At 39.7% G+C, this 16,191-nt stretch overlaps 1 protein-coding gene across 6 annotated transcripts in view; it reads left to right on the forward strand.

Annotated features, from left to right (window-relative positions):
- Window positions 1–16,191, forward strand: part of MARK1 (microtubule affinity regulating kinase 1) — a 110,066-nt gene that overhangs the window by 71,348 nt on the left and 22,527 nt on the right. For 3 of the 6 annotated variants that reach the window (XM_054021839.1, XM_054021840.1, XM_054021845.1), the window contains 5 exons: window positions 6,895–7,131; window positions 7,209–7,328; window positions 13,126–13,225; window positions 13,661–13,773; window positions 14,696–14,870. In XM_054021839.1, coding sequence (XP_053877814.1) covers window positions 6,895–7,131; window positions 7,209–7,328; window positions 13,126–13,225; window positions 13,661–13,773; window positions 14,696–14,870 — 745 coding nt within the window. The remainder of the gene's footprint in view (window positions 1–6,894; window positions 7,132–7,208; window positions 7,329–13,125; window positions 13,226–13,660; window positions 13,774–14,695; window positions 14,871–16,191) is intronic. The other 3 variants (XM_054021844.1, XM_054021841.1, XM_054021843.1) reach the window with 1 other exon arrangement.

The following is a 16,191-nucleotide window of genomic DNA, read 5'->3' on the forward strand; positions in this document are numbered from 1 at the left end:
CCTCCTAAAACCCCAGGATCCCTGGGGCAGCAGTTGTCATCTGCTGTCACCTCCTCATCAGCCTGCTCCTTTGATATGAACAGTCTTCCTTCTCAACTGGTAACACCTCTAATGACAGAGGGGCAGAGGAGCATTCTGATGTTAAAGGGAGGAGATCTAGTTCTCCTCTACTGGAAACTAGCTCTAAGAAGCATAAATCTTCTGCATTTGTCTGCAAGGTCCCTTTGTGACCCATTTGGACTCCAGTCACTGAGCCCCAGTATTGGTCTCCTCAGACTGAAAAACTTCACCAGGTACTACTTGTGCAGCACTGAAGCACACAGTATTGGCATCTTTGGTATCAACCACCCTGGTACCAGTGTCATCGATTCACCTCTTCTGGGCACCTGAGTTCTCAGTACCAAGGAATTGTATGGTACTGGGAGATCTGTCTCATCTGTACCAACTAACCACTGTTAGCTAATACTAAGGTTTGTCCCCTCTGGTACCAAGTACTTCACAGACTGGTAGTGACTAGAACAGGTGACGAGAGTGTGTCTACTAGGAATCTTGCTTCAGCTCCACTACTTCAGGAGCAGCAGCCCTCAGCTTCTGATGATAGCAAAGAGCCTTCTCATTCCCTAGGGTCATTATTAATGACTTACATCTTTGAAAGGGAATCCAGGGTTTATTATTGTTACCTTATCTCCAAAAGACGTAGGGATCCTAATTCCTGGTGTCCTCCACCCCGGCCCCCCTGGTCCTTATGCTTACCAACAGCTTTGATAGTACTGGACACATGGGGTTTTCAGTCTACAAGGGGAGCAGCATTTGCATCATAGCCAGATCTAAAGCTCTGTCTCTGCTGTTACAGAGAGTAGCACCCAAAACTATTCAAGAACCTTCATTATTGGTGAGCATCTGGATCATGGCTCTGATGTAGAGCTTCAGACTGAGGATCTTAATGTACCATCTCCTGATAAGGTGGTTCTGCCGTAAGCCTCCTCAAACTTGATGACTACAAATCCTTCCAAGAACTGCTCTGAATGGAGGCAGACATGCTGGAGGTACTGGTAGAAGTGGTCCAGGAGAGGTCTCATAAGCTCCTGGACATCCTGCACGCCCCTATACCAAGTTGTCTAACGAATGCCTTTAATTGAAGGCTTTTTGGATCCTGCTAAACTACTCTGGCAAACACCAACTTTGAAAGTTCCTACATGAAAAAGTGCAGCACATAGGTACCAGGTCCTGTCTTCTGGATTTGAGCTGCTTTACTCACATTCTACTCTAGGATCCCTTGTGGTATCTGCAGTCTACAAAAGATGGACACAAGGGCCCTTTGAAAGTTATCCCCTGGGACAGGAGCCCAGAAAATTAATCAAGTATCAGAGGGGTAGCCGTGTTAGTCTGGATCTGTAAAAGCAGCAAAGAGTCCTGTGGCACCTTATAGACTAACAGACGTATTGGAGCATGAGCTTTCATGGGTGAATACCCACTTCGTCAGATCCATTAATATTTTTGGATGTAAAAACTACTCATCGGCAAGCTTACAGATGAGAATCTCCAACTATCAATTGCTGTTGGCAAAATGACTTTCTGAATTATGAAAATATTGCAGCATTCACTGGCAAGATCCTGCAGGACTGCAGAGAGGAATTTAAATAGCTGATTACTGAAGGACAGCATGTTACATGCATTTCCCTTCAAGCAGAGCTTGATGCTTTGGATGTAGGAGCTAGGTCTATGGCAACCTCAGCTGACATGGACAGTCATCCTAGCTACAAGTGTCTGGTGTTCCTAAGGAGGTACAGGTTACCAGAGAAGACTGGCCTTTTGAAGGATGTGAGTTGAATACAAAGATTGATGAGGCCTTAATCTTTGAAAATATTCTCATGCAATGCTAAGGTCTTCGGGAATTTATACTTGCAACATAACTTTAGTGGCGCTCCACCCTCTAGGCCTATAGACTGTGCTTTCCCATTGCCTTAGGTGAAAACCTGCAAGCAATCTTGAATAGTCTGTGAAGGACTTCACATTCAAGAACTATTTTGTCAATTGGAATCAACAGTCTACAGATCTGTTAGCGATGTCACACAAGAAATGTCAAAACTTCTGCCTGAGAGGAGGTCTTGATCCAGGGTCTCTATGCATCTGATCTCTCTCTAATGTCCCTTCTTGTCTTATGATACTTTTATATCCGTTTCCTTTCTGATTGTTGATCAACAAACTACAGTTTTTGGCCTAGTAGAAGGACAGCAAATATCAGTTTATTTCTGTATCGTGGTTTCTTGAAGCATTTCCGGAAATTTTTCTTTGCTTTGAACTGCTACATAAAGTATGTTATTGCTTTGCATAGTGGAACTAAGCAGAATAAAGCAAATAGCAGTATATTGGCTTTTTATTAAGAGTACCTGATTCTGCTGAAACATAAAAAGTCCGAGGAATGAAAAACAGACTATAACAGTCCTTTGTTACAAAACAGGTTCCTCAGGGTGCATCCAGCTATAGTATGAGTAAATCAGCCATGCTTTTCAGATGGTAACTCTGTGTTAAGAAAGAGCGGAATCATCCTTTCTCTTGGATGTAATATTGGACTACAATTTATGACTAATTTATAGTTTGAATGTGTTTTTCTGAAACTTGACTCCTATTCCAAATTGTACTGTACTTCCATGACATGGGAATTGAAACTTTACAAGCCGGAGAAAAAATATCTTGAGACATGCCCTCCTCTCTAGTTATTCCTATATTTACCAAGAGCTGTTGAAGGGGGAAGAAAGAGAAGCTTTGAGCTAGGTAATAAATATGCTGCACATCATCTCCACATGTGTGAACGTAGATAGTCACGACGGCAGTATGCTGCAGTATAGGACCGCAATGTGTTTGTCATTGGTTATAGGGGTGTCTCTTGCTTGCGCAAAAACCAACCAAACAAACTAAAAGAAGCAGCAGTAAAGGATTAACCAATAAAGAGAAAGTTTTAAGAGTTTGTTATAACTTGAGGATATTTCCTTTTTAATGTATAATGATTATAGCCTGAGGTGAACAAACAAAGGCTGAACTGTTTATAGCCGAGGATATGTTGGTTAAAGTTAACAGGAAGCATCCTCAAGTTATAATGAAATTGTTTGACGAGTCCAGGTTTAAGGTTACAAAAATGGTCTATCAAATTGTTTAAAGATAGTTTTTAAAAATTAACATAAGCAAGAATTTTTTCTTTCCTTGTGTATTTCCTTCCCCCACTCCTGCTTTTCATCATCTTCCTTCAATCTACCTAATTACTTCCTACAGGTTAGCAAAGGTTCTTTTCTCCAAAATAACTCAGTATTATTTTTTCAATGGTTTCAAAACAAATTAGAAGGGAGAGTCAGGGATTCGCCCAGTGTGAATAATGTAAAGGCATTGTGTGCCAAGAACCTTGCTGGACTAGTTGGAAGGAATGATGAGGTAGGCCAATCTTGGTTCACTTTGATTTTTAAAAGAACTCCATGGGGTTCAGGGCAAGCGATACTGAAGTCCTGGAGAATGAATCAAAGGGGTGCGATTAACGCGAAAAAACATCCAACAACCGGTTCATTGAGAAATAACAATACAGTAATTAGGCAAATCACACTTCCAGAACTGGCACGTGGGGTGAAAGTAACTTAAAGGACTTACCAGTACTCAGGAGTCCTGAGCAGGGGGCGGGGCCTCAACCGGAAGGGGTGGGGCCTTTAGAGCCCCAAGCCCTTTAAATCGAGATTTAGAGGGCCCTGGGCTGCGGTAGTGGCGGCTAGGAGCCCTGGGGCTCGGGGGCCATTTAAAGAGCATGGGCCTCTGGCCATCACTACTGCAGCGGCGCCCCGGGCCCTTTAAATTGCCACTGGGGGTCCCGGCTGCCACCGCTATCCAAGGGCTCTGGCAGTGGGGTTCAAGTGGCAATTTAAAGGGCCTGGGGCGGTAGCGGCGGACGGAGCCACAGGCCCTTTAAATTGCTACCCAAGCCCTGCTGCTGCTACCCCAGGACTCCGGCAGTGAGGCTCAGGCGGTGATTTAAAGGGCCCAGGGCTCCGCCGCTGCTACCGCCCCTTTAAGTCGCTGCCTGAGCCCTGCTCCCGGAGTCCTGGGGTAGCAGCAGCGGGGCTCCTGCGGTGACTTAAAGGGCCAGGGGCTCCCAACCACGGCTACCGCAGCGGGGTCCTGGCCACCTCCGCTACCTGGGGGCTCTGGCAGCAATTTAAAGGACCTGGGGCTCCAGCCACTACTGGGCACCCCAGGCCCTTTAAATTGCCGCCTGGGGAAGCCAGTCCGGTATGCTGTACCGGCTCTGGGGCATACCGGCTTACTTTCACTTCTGATAGTTGTATAGTTCCTTGTAATATACCATCAGAAATTAGTGCTGTTTCAGTTAACTGAAGAGTAACTCTGCATTGTGGCTGAGGCATTCCATTTCACCAAAAAATTACTAGCATTTCTGCAGCTGTCTTCACCATATCTCACCCATTTGTAGTTTTAGCAGTTTAACTTTGCTAAATTTGAATGTGACAAAATATTTTATATGTATCTATATGTATACGGTATAATACACACATACAGGATTGCCATGTGAGAAGTTAGAGACATGCTAATTGTACTTATCATACATTTTTGATAAATGTCCCTGTCCTCTGCCCTCTAATAAGCCCAGGGCATATTCTAACATTCCAAATCCCTGAGCTGATTTAAATAATCAACCTTCCAGAGAAGTATTTCCTCCTCCACTCAGCCTTTCTATTTCCTCCAAAGTTGCACCTGGTATGGTAGGATTCAATGCTGGGATAGTAACAGTGGCTGTAGATATTAAAATATGACAGCCTTAAAGTCTAATGTCTTGAGCTATTCCAGGGTTAGACTTGAGAACTTTATGCCATTTGGAAGCGGGAGATTCCTGGCTTCCCAGTGGGACCCAGCACTTACTTCAAATTCCATAAAGTCACGAGACATTGGATGTTTTCTATTTTTGATTATTTATAGAGGTGTGTTTATATTAATTTTGAATTTCTCTCCCTCTGAGGCTTATACAGTTGTACTCATGGTAACCAAGGCTCCTGGATTTGCAGGGAGATGGATACTAGAAATAGTCAAAATAAAACTGCTTGGGAACCTTTTACAGGTTTTTAAAACAGTTTTCTCCTTAACACATCGCATATCCAAAAGACGGGGGAATGCTGTGGTATGAAGATTTTCTTTAGCACTTGTTTGTGTTGACCTGCATAACTCATTGTAGCTTCACTGCTCCTGAGTAATGTGACTATCACAAACTCAAGCTGACAAAACTTTTATAGTAACTATCCTGTATTCCACCTGTGTAAATACACACAGCACATTATTGAAGTAAATGTTTCTGAGATTTGCCTGGCTGCTGCTGCTATTAAAGCATGCTGAGTAATGATGGAGGAGGGGAAACTTTGGCAAAGGATGATGAAATAAAGTACAGAAAGTATCAGGAAATATCTGTTGTCCAAACAGACACTTGTGTTTTAAAGTCCTAAATGAGGGTGGAAAAAAACTGAAGTTTTTTTTAAAATAAAAAAAATATTTAATTGTCTTTTTTAAAATAAACCTGTTTAAAAATGAAGTAAGACTTAAACTTACTATAATTAATTTTAAGTAATTAAGCAATACATATTTGTTGCTGAAGTTTTTAAAGAAAGTCAAACCACTGAAATGGTGGAAGTCACTGGCTAGGCACCCAGAACTTTTGTTTGAAATGCCAAATCAGCTTTTGATAGCAGTAACCTCTTCTCCTGGTGCAGGGACTATTTTCTTCATTTCAGTTTATCCAACTAATACAGTTCAAAGACTAGTCTGGCTGAGAGTTGAAAAAACAAGGAAAGCTTGTTTTCCTCTTCCAGTCTCTAAATAAAAATGAGGTGTGAGAGGATGATCTTCTAGTTCTAAAAATCTTGAAGGACATGGTGACCAGAAACAAACAGTTACATTTACTAACTAAAGGTACCTTCTTTGTCTAATAAATCAGTTAGTTTTGCATGCAGAACTTGTTTTGATCAACCTTTTTACTTACATATGTGGCATGTTTAAGGTAGTTCTATTTAACTGATTAAAAAAAACCAATATTATAATGCTGTTTTCATGCAGTTAATTGAATTCCAATTTTCATCCATATACATCACAACATAAATCACAAGTAAATATTAATCATCTAGTAAATAAGAAATGCATCATTCACTATTTTCTAACACAATAAAAATGTAAAAATAAGAATAAATATCTTAATCTATTTAACGGCTTAAATAAATGCATATAGATGTAGCGTATCCTCCTATATGCATCCGAAGAAGTGGGCTGTAGTCCACGAAAGCTTATGCTCTAATAAATTTGTTAGTCTCTAAGGTGCCACAAGTACTCCTGTTCTTTTTGTGTATTCTCTTAGTTAACAAAATGTACCAAGTTTAGTGTAAAAGCTATATTTAATGGCAAATCAACATGCTTTACTAATCAATGAGAATCAACCCCTTTTCTTCCCACACCTACCCATACACATGGCAAAATGCCTGGGACTCAATTTATATCCTTTGGAAGCAAACCAGTTAAGTCTTCTAGGCAAAGCTTTCAATTTAGAAGCACTAGATTGCTTTTGAATCCACAGTCAACTAGTTTTAACTGCTGTCTAGCTTTATACACTGTAAATTATTGTCTGAACAATAAATCCTTTGAATTTAACTTTATTTGCACCTCAAAATTGAACTCCAGATATTTTAAATAGCAATACTCTAAGTAGTGAATTCACAGGTTTTGTTTCCTTTGTTCTCTAATGTCAAACTGACTATTTTGGAAAATGTAACTTTTCTTCTCAACAAGCGATGCACACTTATATGTTGATCTTTATTGTGATGTATACATTTGGCCATTTTTCTTTCAATATTTTTCTCTTAGGCAGAAAACCTTCTACTTGACGCAGACATGAACATTAAAATTGCAGATTTTGGTTTTAGTAATGAATTTACAATTGGTAACAAACTAGACACTTTTTGTGGAAGCCCACCCTATGCTGCTCCTGAACTTTTTCAAGGAAAGAAATATGATGGCCCAGAGGTGGATGTATGGAGTCTTGGAGTTATTCTTTACACACTAGTCAGTGGCTCCTTGCCATTCGATGGTCAGAATTTAAAGGTACAGTTGAAATTTGACATCTCAATTTCAATTTGCTAACTTTTCAGCGTCAAGAATATATTTTCTTTTCTATCTAGGAACTGAGGGAGCGAGTATTACGGGGGAAGTACCGTATTCCATTCTATATGTCCACAGACTGTGAAAATCTACTGAAAAAACTATTGGTACTGAATCCAATCAAACGAGGGAGCTTAGAAGTAAGTAATTTCTTTCTGAAATTATCTTCACAGCAAGAATGAGCTATTTACTCCAATAACTAGACAGGACATTGTTTCTGAAAGCGAGATCCCACTTTATTTCTGTTGTAGAGGCCTGCAGTTCCTAGGATTGTCAGGAAGCATTGCAGAGGGCAGTGCAGTTTGAATATGAGGCGAGGCTGTGGAGTCTTTTCCCTTTCTTAACTTTTGGCTGATCAAAGGACTGTCACTTTAAGAGCATTACAAAGTGCAAACTGCTTCCATTTGGCTTCTTGCAAATGGTCAAACATGGAGCTAGTTCAAAAAAATGTGGAAAGCAGAATGGGGTTGTAGATGGCTGTTTTGGGGAACATTTTTTTGGTTGAGGTAAAACAAAAAGCAGTGCGAAGCAATGCCCCAAGAGTTCTTGCCATGATTTAAAATTGCCAGCCTACTGCCTAGAGAGTGGAGGCAAGATGAATAGCTCTGACTATAATTGGAAATGAGTTTTCATTTGTCTGGTATCATAAACACAAATATTGAAAGCCATTACAATGGTAAACTTGATAGTTGTTAGCTAGTTTTGCTTAATCTTGTTTCCTCTCCTAATTTCCTGGACATTAATAATTTTATTTTTTGGTAACCAAGAAATAATACTACTAGTTCTGTCCTGTCCTTCAGCTAAAAATCTATTTTATGAGAATTTACAGTGAATTGAGTCATGCGGTTTTGTCTGTAAAAATGTATGCGAGATTTACCAGGAGTGGGGAAATCTGGTTTTAAGCAGTTATTTAACAGTTTTGTAAGGTGCTTCAAAATGTACAATTTAGTCAAGTAGTTTAATGTAAAATGCCGTTTCCTGTAACAGCATATGTTTGCTGATTGGCTCCGGGGATGATGTAGTATATTACACCAAATATTTTTTTATGTATAGATTTAGACCACAAATCTAATTGCCGTTTTATATTGCTTTTGGAGATCTCTGGCAAAGAAAGATTTATTATTTGATAATGCCCATCCCGTATCTGAAATAAAAAGTACAACGGATGATAAAATGTTTGAGGTACAATGTGCATTAGTCACTAGTGACCTTTATTTTATCTTCGCGTGTTTGCTTTCCTAGCAGGGGGTGGTGTTCCAGAGAATTCATCCTATTTAAGCAGGTTTTTTTTTATTCCAGTGTAGTAGTTTGAGCTTTCTGGCACAAGTATTTTTCATTTCAGAATAACTGTTGTGTTCAACAGTTGGATGGAAGTTGGGTAATGGCGTTTTCTGATTGGTTGATTGTAATAAATTACATTATATTCCTGCCTAGAGAATACATTGATAAGAGCTTAGTAACTGCAAGAAGCTGAAAGACTGACGTCAGAATGAATGGCTTCTTCCAGCCTTCCATTTATAAGTTTCTTCTTGTAAAGAGATTCAGGTCTAGCACTTCAGATTAAAGATTCTTGGAAACCCTGGAGGCATAACTGGGCTCCTCAGTGTTTGAGTATGACAATCATATACTCCTATTCTTTGAAACCCATCATTGTCCCTGTAGAGTGTTGCTGATGGCAGCCATACAGGAGCCGACTTTTCTAGGGTAGAAAATGGGTTACTGCCAAATATCTGCAAAAAGGGAGTGAATAAACAGAATCTGAGGCACTCTTGAAATGAAACATAGGGCAAGAATCCATCCTCTAATTTGAAGATGAGCACCGTCACAAAAATGCATTTTATTAATGAGATATGAAGTATTATTTGGGGTGAAAAGTTTAGCTTGGAAATAAATTGTTTTATATACCTGCCTGAGTGCTGCTTCTAGTCCTCTTCAGCATGTTAACTATAGGGACAAAATCAACTTAAAATTCACATTTCCATCAGAAAATGCTGCACTTGTTACTGTTACAATTAATATATATGGTTATTGGAACTGGAAAAGATTTGAGAATATTTTTCTCTTTTTAGTTTGTGTGTTTTGACAGTATTTTGCTCAGTCCGCTTCACTTTTTTTTTTTGTTACTGGTCATTTGTTGTTTCTGAGCCATGCACTAGCATGACACTCTCATGCTGCTCTGGTAAGAGATCCAGTGTGTGTTTTTTTTGTTTGTTTGTTTGTTTTTGTTTCCCCCCCACCCCCAGAGGGTGTTTACCAGTAACAACAGTAACAAAATTGGAACTGAAGAAACAGCGCCTTAAGCAGTAGGCTTAGCCCTTGGGCTGGTATGTGTTATGTAAATATTATAAACCATACAAACAGGGAACAGGGAAACATATTTGTAAAACAACCTTTTCCTACTTTTAAATCACAAATGTTGCTGGGATATATAGGGCAGTGTTTCTCAAATGTGGCCACCAGGGGCTTTTCTTGCAGCCTAGCCTCCTGGGCTGTGATGGGGGGGTGGGGTGGGGAAGGCAAAGTAGAACCCTCTCCCCCTCTCTGTTGCTCCTGGATGCTGGGGCCAGCAGCAAGGGTTGTGCCCTGCTCCACTCAGGAGATACCTTGGGCACAACGCTGGAGGAGCAGGCAGCCAGTGAGTTCCCCACCTTCCCAGGGGTGGTGGGGCTCAGGCTTTGGGCTTCAGCCCTGGGGTGGAGGGGCAGCAGGTTCTGGCCACATGGTTTCAGGCTCCGTCCCTGGGCTCCAGCTGTGGGGCTTCGGGCTCTGGCCCCCCACTGCCTTCCTGTCTCCCCTGGCCCCACTGCCTCCCCCAACCCTGCATCCAGGGCTTAATTTGTTCCCAGGCTTGCCAGGGCTAAGTCAGTCTGCTGTGAAAAGTGATACTTGTATGTTTGTTTATACCATTTTTCACAACAGACATACTAGCTAGCAATAAATAAATTACAATGATTTGGACATGTATATGTGCATATGTATTTGGTTTTCCTAAAGCTAATCAGGTATTTTAGGGAAAAGTGTGAGAGCGGCCACCAGCAAGAGTTGGTGGCTGCACTTGGAGGCCACCAAAAAAATTGTCCTGAAAACCCCTGATTTAGGGGCAGGTACAATACCAGAAACTACTTGGGACTTCTTTAAATTGACAAGATTTCAAGTTCTCTAAAAGAAATGAGAAGCAGGGAAGTTGCAACAGGGCAGATTTACAGTTACGAAGAATAACAAAATGAATGTTTTTGAGACTAGCAAGTCTCAAACCAAGCCAGAACATTACTAGATAGTCCTTCCCTAAGACTTCAGGCAAAGTGCATTGCACAGCATCTAGTCAGTTGAAATATAGTTTGGGTTGATAATCAGATTTTAAAATATCCCGACCAAAGCTGTTGCTGTACAATTAGCTGACCAAAAGCCAGACTGAACTCCCTACAAATGTAATACTGATCCTTCTGAGGCTAGATCATCTCCATACGCTTTAAAAGTGCTTTTACTGCAAGTGGGCTCTTTTGGATATTGAACAATAACTAGATAATATCTCTAAATTAATGTACTTAATTGACAAAATTGAATTTTAGCTTAAAAACATACTCATCTTTAAAATATGGAGAACTAGATTAGAGAAGTTTTTGAACCATAGAACTGAATAGCAAGGAGAGGGACAAAACTAATAGCACTGCATCAAAAATGGTGTTGGTCCAGTCATGTTGCTGGAAGATCTAGTGGGGATGGAAGGGAGGAATGGGATGCTTCTCAGAAGGGTGGTTCCTCTTGCCAAAAATATCATTGTAGAAATAGTTTTGCATTCCTGCTCTATTTGCTGAGAATACTACTAATGAACTGAAGCATTCCAGCATCTTCTGTCTGTTGTGAACCTTGCAGTTGGATAGTAATAGTCCTAGCGACAATCATGTGATAAGACTCCTTGTAAATAATCAGTCAACTGTCAGCTGAGTCTGTGGCCAGAAGACAGCAGCAGTTTGTGTCCATTAGCAAAAATAATTACGAAGATTATTTCTGAGGCAGAATTTTAATCATATATCTGGTGATCTTACTGTCAGCAAAACATTAGTTGGCTAATAAGTGAACTGACATATCTGAATAGCTGTTTTTAAGATTTTGTTCTCTGTGCTATTAATAGCAGTAAGACAAAAATGGGTCTTTAGTTTGGCAGCCATGTAGTAGTGCAAGACCCAGGTTACATCCTAGGAAAATTGAGCCTTTCTCTCTTAGAGGGATTCAACTGAAGTGTTTTCTGGAGGTGACATTTTTGGAATTTGTGGGGGGAGGATAGATTGGTGGTCACGTCTCTCTTTTGGCAACCTGGTGAGCGGCATTTGTGTCGATCTCTAAAGAGGCTTTGCTACCTGTCATCGTAGCTGAAGGATAAGTATTGTTTCTAGCTATTCAGCAGGAGGTAGGTATGTGTTTAAGGAGTAAATTTGGTGGAGTTTTGGGATTCCCTCTGAATAATTGTTCAGGAATGGCAAGGTGTATCAGGAAGAAATCTCGCAAAAATGTATAGATACAATCTATAATATTAAAGATGGTTGCATAGCATGGAAATAGTTAAATGCAAAGTTCTTTCTTGAGATGAACTGTGAATATTTTTTAAAGAGAGACAATCCACAGGAAAAGATGAATGGTCATAGCCAGTGTTTATTGTCCTAGCTTGCAAAGGACAACAGTCATTTGGGAACATAGTGGCATTTCTACACAGGCTCTTAAATTATGTAAAGAAATTGTTGTTATAAAAATTGTTTTGGAATAAATTATTTGTTTTGCAGTAGCACATAGAAGTCTCAACCAAACTCAGGGTCCCGTTGTACTAGGTAATGTCCAAGCAGAGAGTGTGAGAGAGACAAATAGGGGAGGCAGAGACAGGGTTTCAGCATCCAATCATACTGCTGATTGGCAAATGTACTGTGTTAGGATTTTTTTTTTTTAATCTGATTTTTTTGGGGGGGGGGGGGTTTTGTTTGGTTGGGTTTTTTTTTTAATTTTTATTTATTTTTTTAATTCATGTTAAATATTTTAAGGGGTGAGGGAGAAAGTAAGGAGGGATGAATGAATTGGAACAAAGGAGTTCAAAAGACCAGGACATGGAAGAAGAGATGGGGAAGCAAAGGGTATAGAAGAGTATTGAGGGCACAAGGAGTTAAGAAGAGAGTGGGAGGAGGTCAGAATAAACAGCTCATCAGAAAACAATATAATGCTCAGAGTCTAAACTGGAAACCTCAATCTGACGTCACCAGAGATACACTAGTGCAGCTCCAGCTGCACACACTGAAGGGAGTCTGTCTTTGCTCCTGAGCAGGGTTAAGCAGCCACTGAGCCTTGTTTAGATGCTGCTGCTTGACCCTTTTTGCTTTAGACAACTATGACATGCAAGTCAGCCTGTGTAACCAGTGTGTGTAAAGATGTACAGTAATAGAATATTCTAATGAGATAATGACAGAGCATAATTGTTTCATTTTTTTTCTTTGAAAAGCCTTGTAGAAAATTATAGAGATAGAAAGAACCTATTAAGCTAGCAGGGCTCCATCTCAAGTTATAAGTTTCAGATAATTTCCTAAAAATTTCCTTCAACGTCTCTCCTAATAGCAATCACTGTGGTTTATTATTATGGTAACTACATTAAAGGGCAACTTATGTCCAGCTTTTTACCATGCAGATAATGGAAGCTTTTGAGCTCTGTTGTGATACAAGATCTCCTTTTATAAAGGTCCTATTCCTGGTTAGTTAATTGGCCAAGCAGTATTGTTGTCGTTCACATAAATATGTATTGGTTGATGCTGGAACTAAGAAACATCTTGTTTTCTAAACTGGTGCTTACAGGGGCTGATTCAATTCCCATTAAAATCAATGGGAGGCTTTCAATTTACTTTAAAGCCCTAATTGAATAAACAGTGTAATGCTTTAGCTGAGATTTGTTTAATTTCCTAGCAAATTATGAAGGATCGGTGGATGAATGTTGGCCATGACGAGGAAGAATTAAAGCCATATACTGAGCCAGAACCAGATTTTAATGACACCAAAAGAATAGGTAAGGATTTTCCTATTATGTGGAAATAGATGATAAATGTTTTATTGCAAATAAAACAATTTGATAGAAAGTGCCACAAAGGGAATTGGTTTATTACAAAAGTAAAATGTATTTGCTGTTTGTTTAAAAGAGAAACTTTAACTTAGTCGCGGTGCCCTTTCTAGAGATACTTTGTGTTTGCCAGGTTAGGTATGGTTTAGTTTATTCATTTAAATAGCATAGGCACAAAGTTTTCAAGAAAGTAGTAACTAACAATGAAAACAATGGGGCTGTAGTCTGTCCATTACTGAACAATAAATACAATGTGGATTCATTTGAATCATCAGTTATCTTCTAATTTTATGTTTTCAATTTTCAGTGTTAGAAATTGCCAAGAATCTCTAGGGCACCTGTCCTGCTAAGAATAAACTATGCTTTTTATTTTTTTATTTTTAGACATAATGGTCACTATGGGGTTTTCAAGAGAGGAGATCCATGAGTCTTTAGTAAAGCAAAAGTATGATGAAGTCATGGCTACTTACCTGCTTCTAGGCAGAAAACCACCTGAAGTAAGTTTTATCTAATTTATATCTGCCAGTTTGAGTTCTAAATCTAGTTGTACTGAACATGCTATATTTGGTTTTTTTATTTTATATTCACTTTGCATAAGACTTTCAGAAATTAGTTTAGCTTGGGTTGGGTGACAGTTTATTTATGCTCTGCCCTTGCTTTGCAGACCTGGATTAAGTGTGTTTTTAACGAACAAATAAAATGTAATTGTCTCCATTTTTCCACATTACAAGACAGTTAGCCATTGTACGTGATTTGATGGTATTCAGGAGAGGTCCAAGAATGTAACAGTGGTGGCATTAATTATTAGGATTGAGTTCCATTGGCAGTGGTGGTGGTGTTTATGGAAAATTACATAGCACTTGGAAATTTAGCTCTATTCACTGTTGTCCGTTGTGTCCATTAAAATTATGGAATTGGAGAGAGGTGAGAAATCCACTACTCAAAGTGAAGAGACTTACTGAGGTCCTGATCCAAAACCCGTTAAGTTCCCAAGAGTCTTTCTGTAGACTTCAATGGGCTTTGGATCTCGTCCGAAGTGTTTTATGGAAATAACAGACATCAGTTAGAAAAAATCATTACCAATAAAATGGTTTTTGAAATATTCACTGGGCAAAGTGATGAAACCTGGGCAACCTGTTTAATTGTAAATCAGCATCATCTACGCTTGGCTTCTCTTGGCCTCCTAAGAGCACTATAGGATGAAAGAGACTGAATAAAACTCTTCTGCAGTACTTCCTCAGCCACACCAAGAATTAATGGACATGAGATGACTATTCCAACCTATTTAATTTAAAAGCCTTAACGACCAAATTAAGTGCTTTATATAGGAATCCTTCACTATATAATAATGTGGTAGTGCTGATAATGTTAATTTGTCTACATTTCAAAAATATTTAAAATGCTTTCTTATGCTTGTAGTTTGAAGGAAGTGAATCCCTGTCCAGTAGTAACCTGAGTCAAAGGTCTCGACCCAGCAGTGACCTCAACAACAGCTCTATGCAGTCTCCTGCTCACCTGAAAGTCCAGCGGAGTATATCGACCAATCAGAAACAACGACGGTTCAGTGATCATGGTGGGGATGACATTCAAACAAGTAAAGTAACCCACACAATTTAAATCTGAGTGTGCAGTGTTTTGTGAGCCTGGCACTCCACCTCTCTGTGCATTTCTTGTGTGCCTCGTCACGCCACACCATGATGCTTCTTATCCGTACGAGCGCTTCTGTGGTAAATGTGGGCCAGCTTAATAGAATTGACCCTTTTGGGTTTGTTACTTTGGTGTAGCTATCACCTTCTAAATTCTGTATGGAATTAAATACAAGTTCTAATTTTCTGTTATATTCAAAACTATACTTTTTTTAAAAAAACACTGTATTGCAAATTCATAGTTCATGGAAGAGTTCGTTAACTCCTGATCTGAATAAACTCCAAGACTGCAGGCTATTGTGTTTTATGCGTTCTGAGACCGAAGGCCAAATCATTGGGTTAACCAGGGATAATCATTTTACAGAGTTATTGGGAAGCATCTTCAGGTGGTAGTAGGTATACAAAATGGAGTAAATATTCACATTTTAAATATGAAAAGTTTAAAAACAAAAACAAACAAAAAAACCCAGGCAGTCAAATGCTAAAACTTTTTTTATTGAGAAACTCTTGACCCTTTCCTCCTCCTACTTTGACTTCCACCTCTCACCAATCCTGTTCCCTCCTGTACAGGTCAGTAGTGGGGGTTTTTTCACAGAAGTAAATAATACATTGGGGCAGATCCTCAGCTAGTGCAAACTGTCGAACTCCATTGAAATAAATGGAGTTGTGTATTTTACACCAGCTGAGGATCTGCCCAGAAAGAACTGTGAGGGGAGAGCTGCGATTCTCCCACATAAGCATAAAGTAAATAAAATAGTTTTAATTTATTCTGTGGACAAAAGCTTTACTCATGGGTTAAGGAGAGTGAGGATAGGGTAGACAGGCCATATGTCCGCTTTTAAGCAAAGCAGTTCTGCTTTTGTCCAGATTGTCCCGTCTGACACTAATGTAAAACCAGATGTGACGTTATCCAGTCTCACGCATGGAGGACACCATTTTGAAGAGCGTGCTGCTCTGGTCTTGCCTGTGTGTGACCCCCACCCCTTTTGTCCCAGTGGATACAGGGATCCTGCATGCAGCATGACCTCGCACAGATGGTGATTGCAAGGTCACGCTGATGGAGATGAGGTCACACAGGCGGGAATGGGCCCATGCCATTCCCAAAAGTATTGGATTGTCCAGTATTCAGGAGATGCGTTAGTGGCCATCCTAAAGTAGGGAAAGGTTTTAAAAAATAAAAATATTTTGGAACAGTTTCCCTTTCATCATTTTGCCCATCTCATTTTCTTTGCTTTGTTTTTTAGCAAATCGATGGTTAAAATCGGTTAA

Source organism: Malaclemys terrapin, chromosome 3 (assembly GCF_027887155.1).
Source record: "Malaclemys terrapin pileata isolate rMalTer1 chromosome 3, rMalTer1.hap1, whole genome shotgun sequence".
Lineage (NCBI taxonomy): Eukaryota > Metazoa > Chordata > Testudines > Emydidae > Malaclemys > Malaclemys terrapin.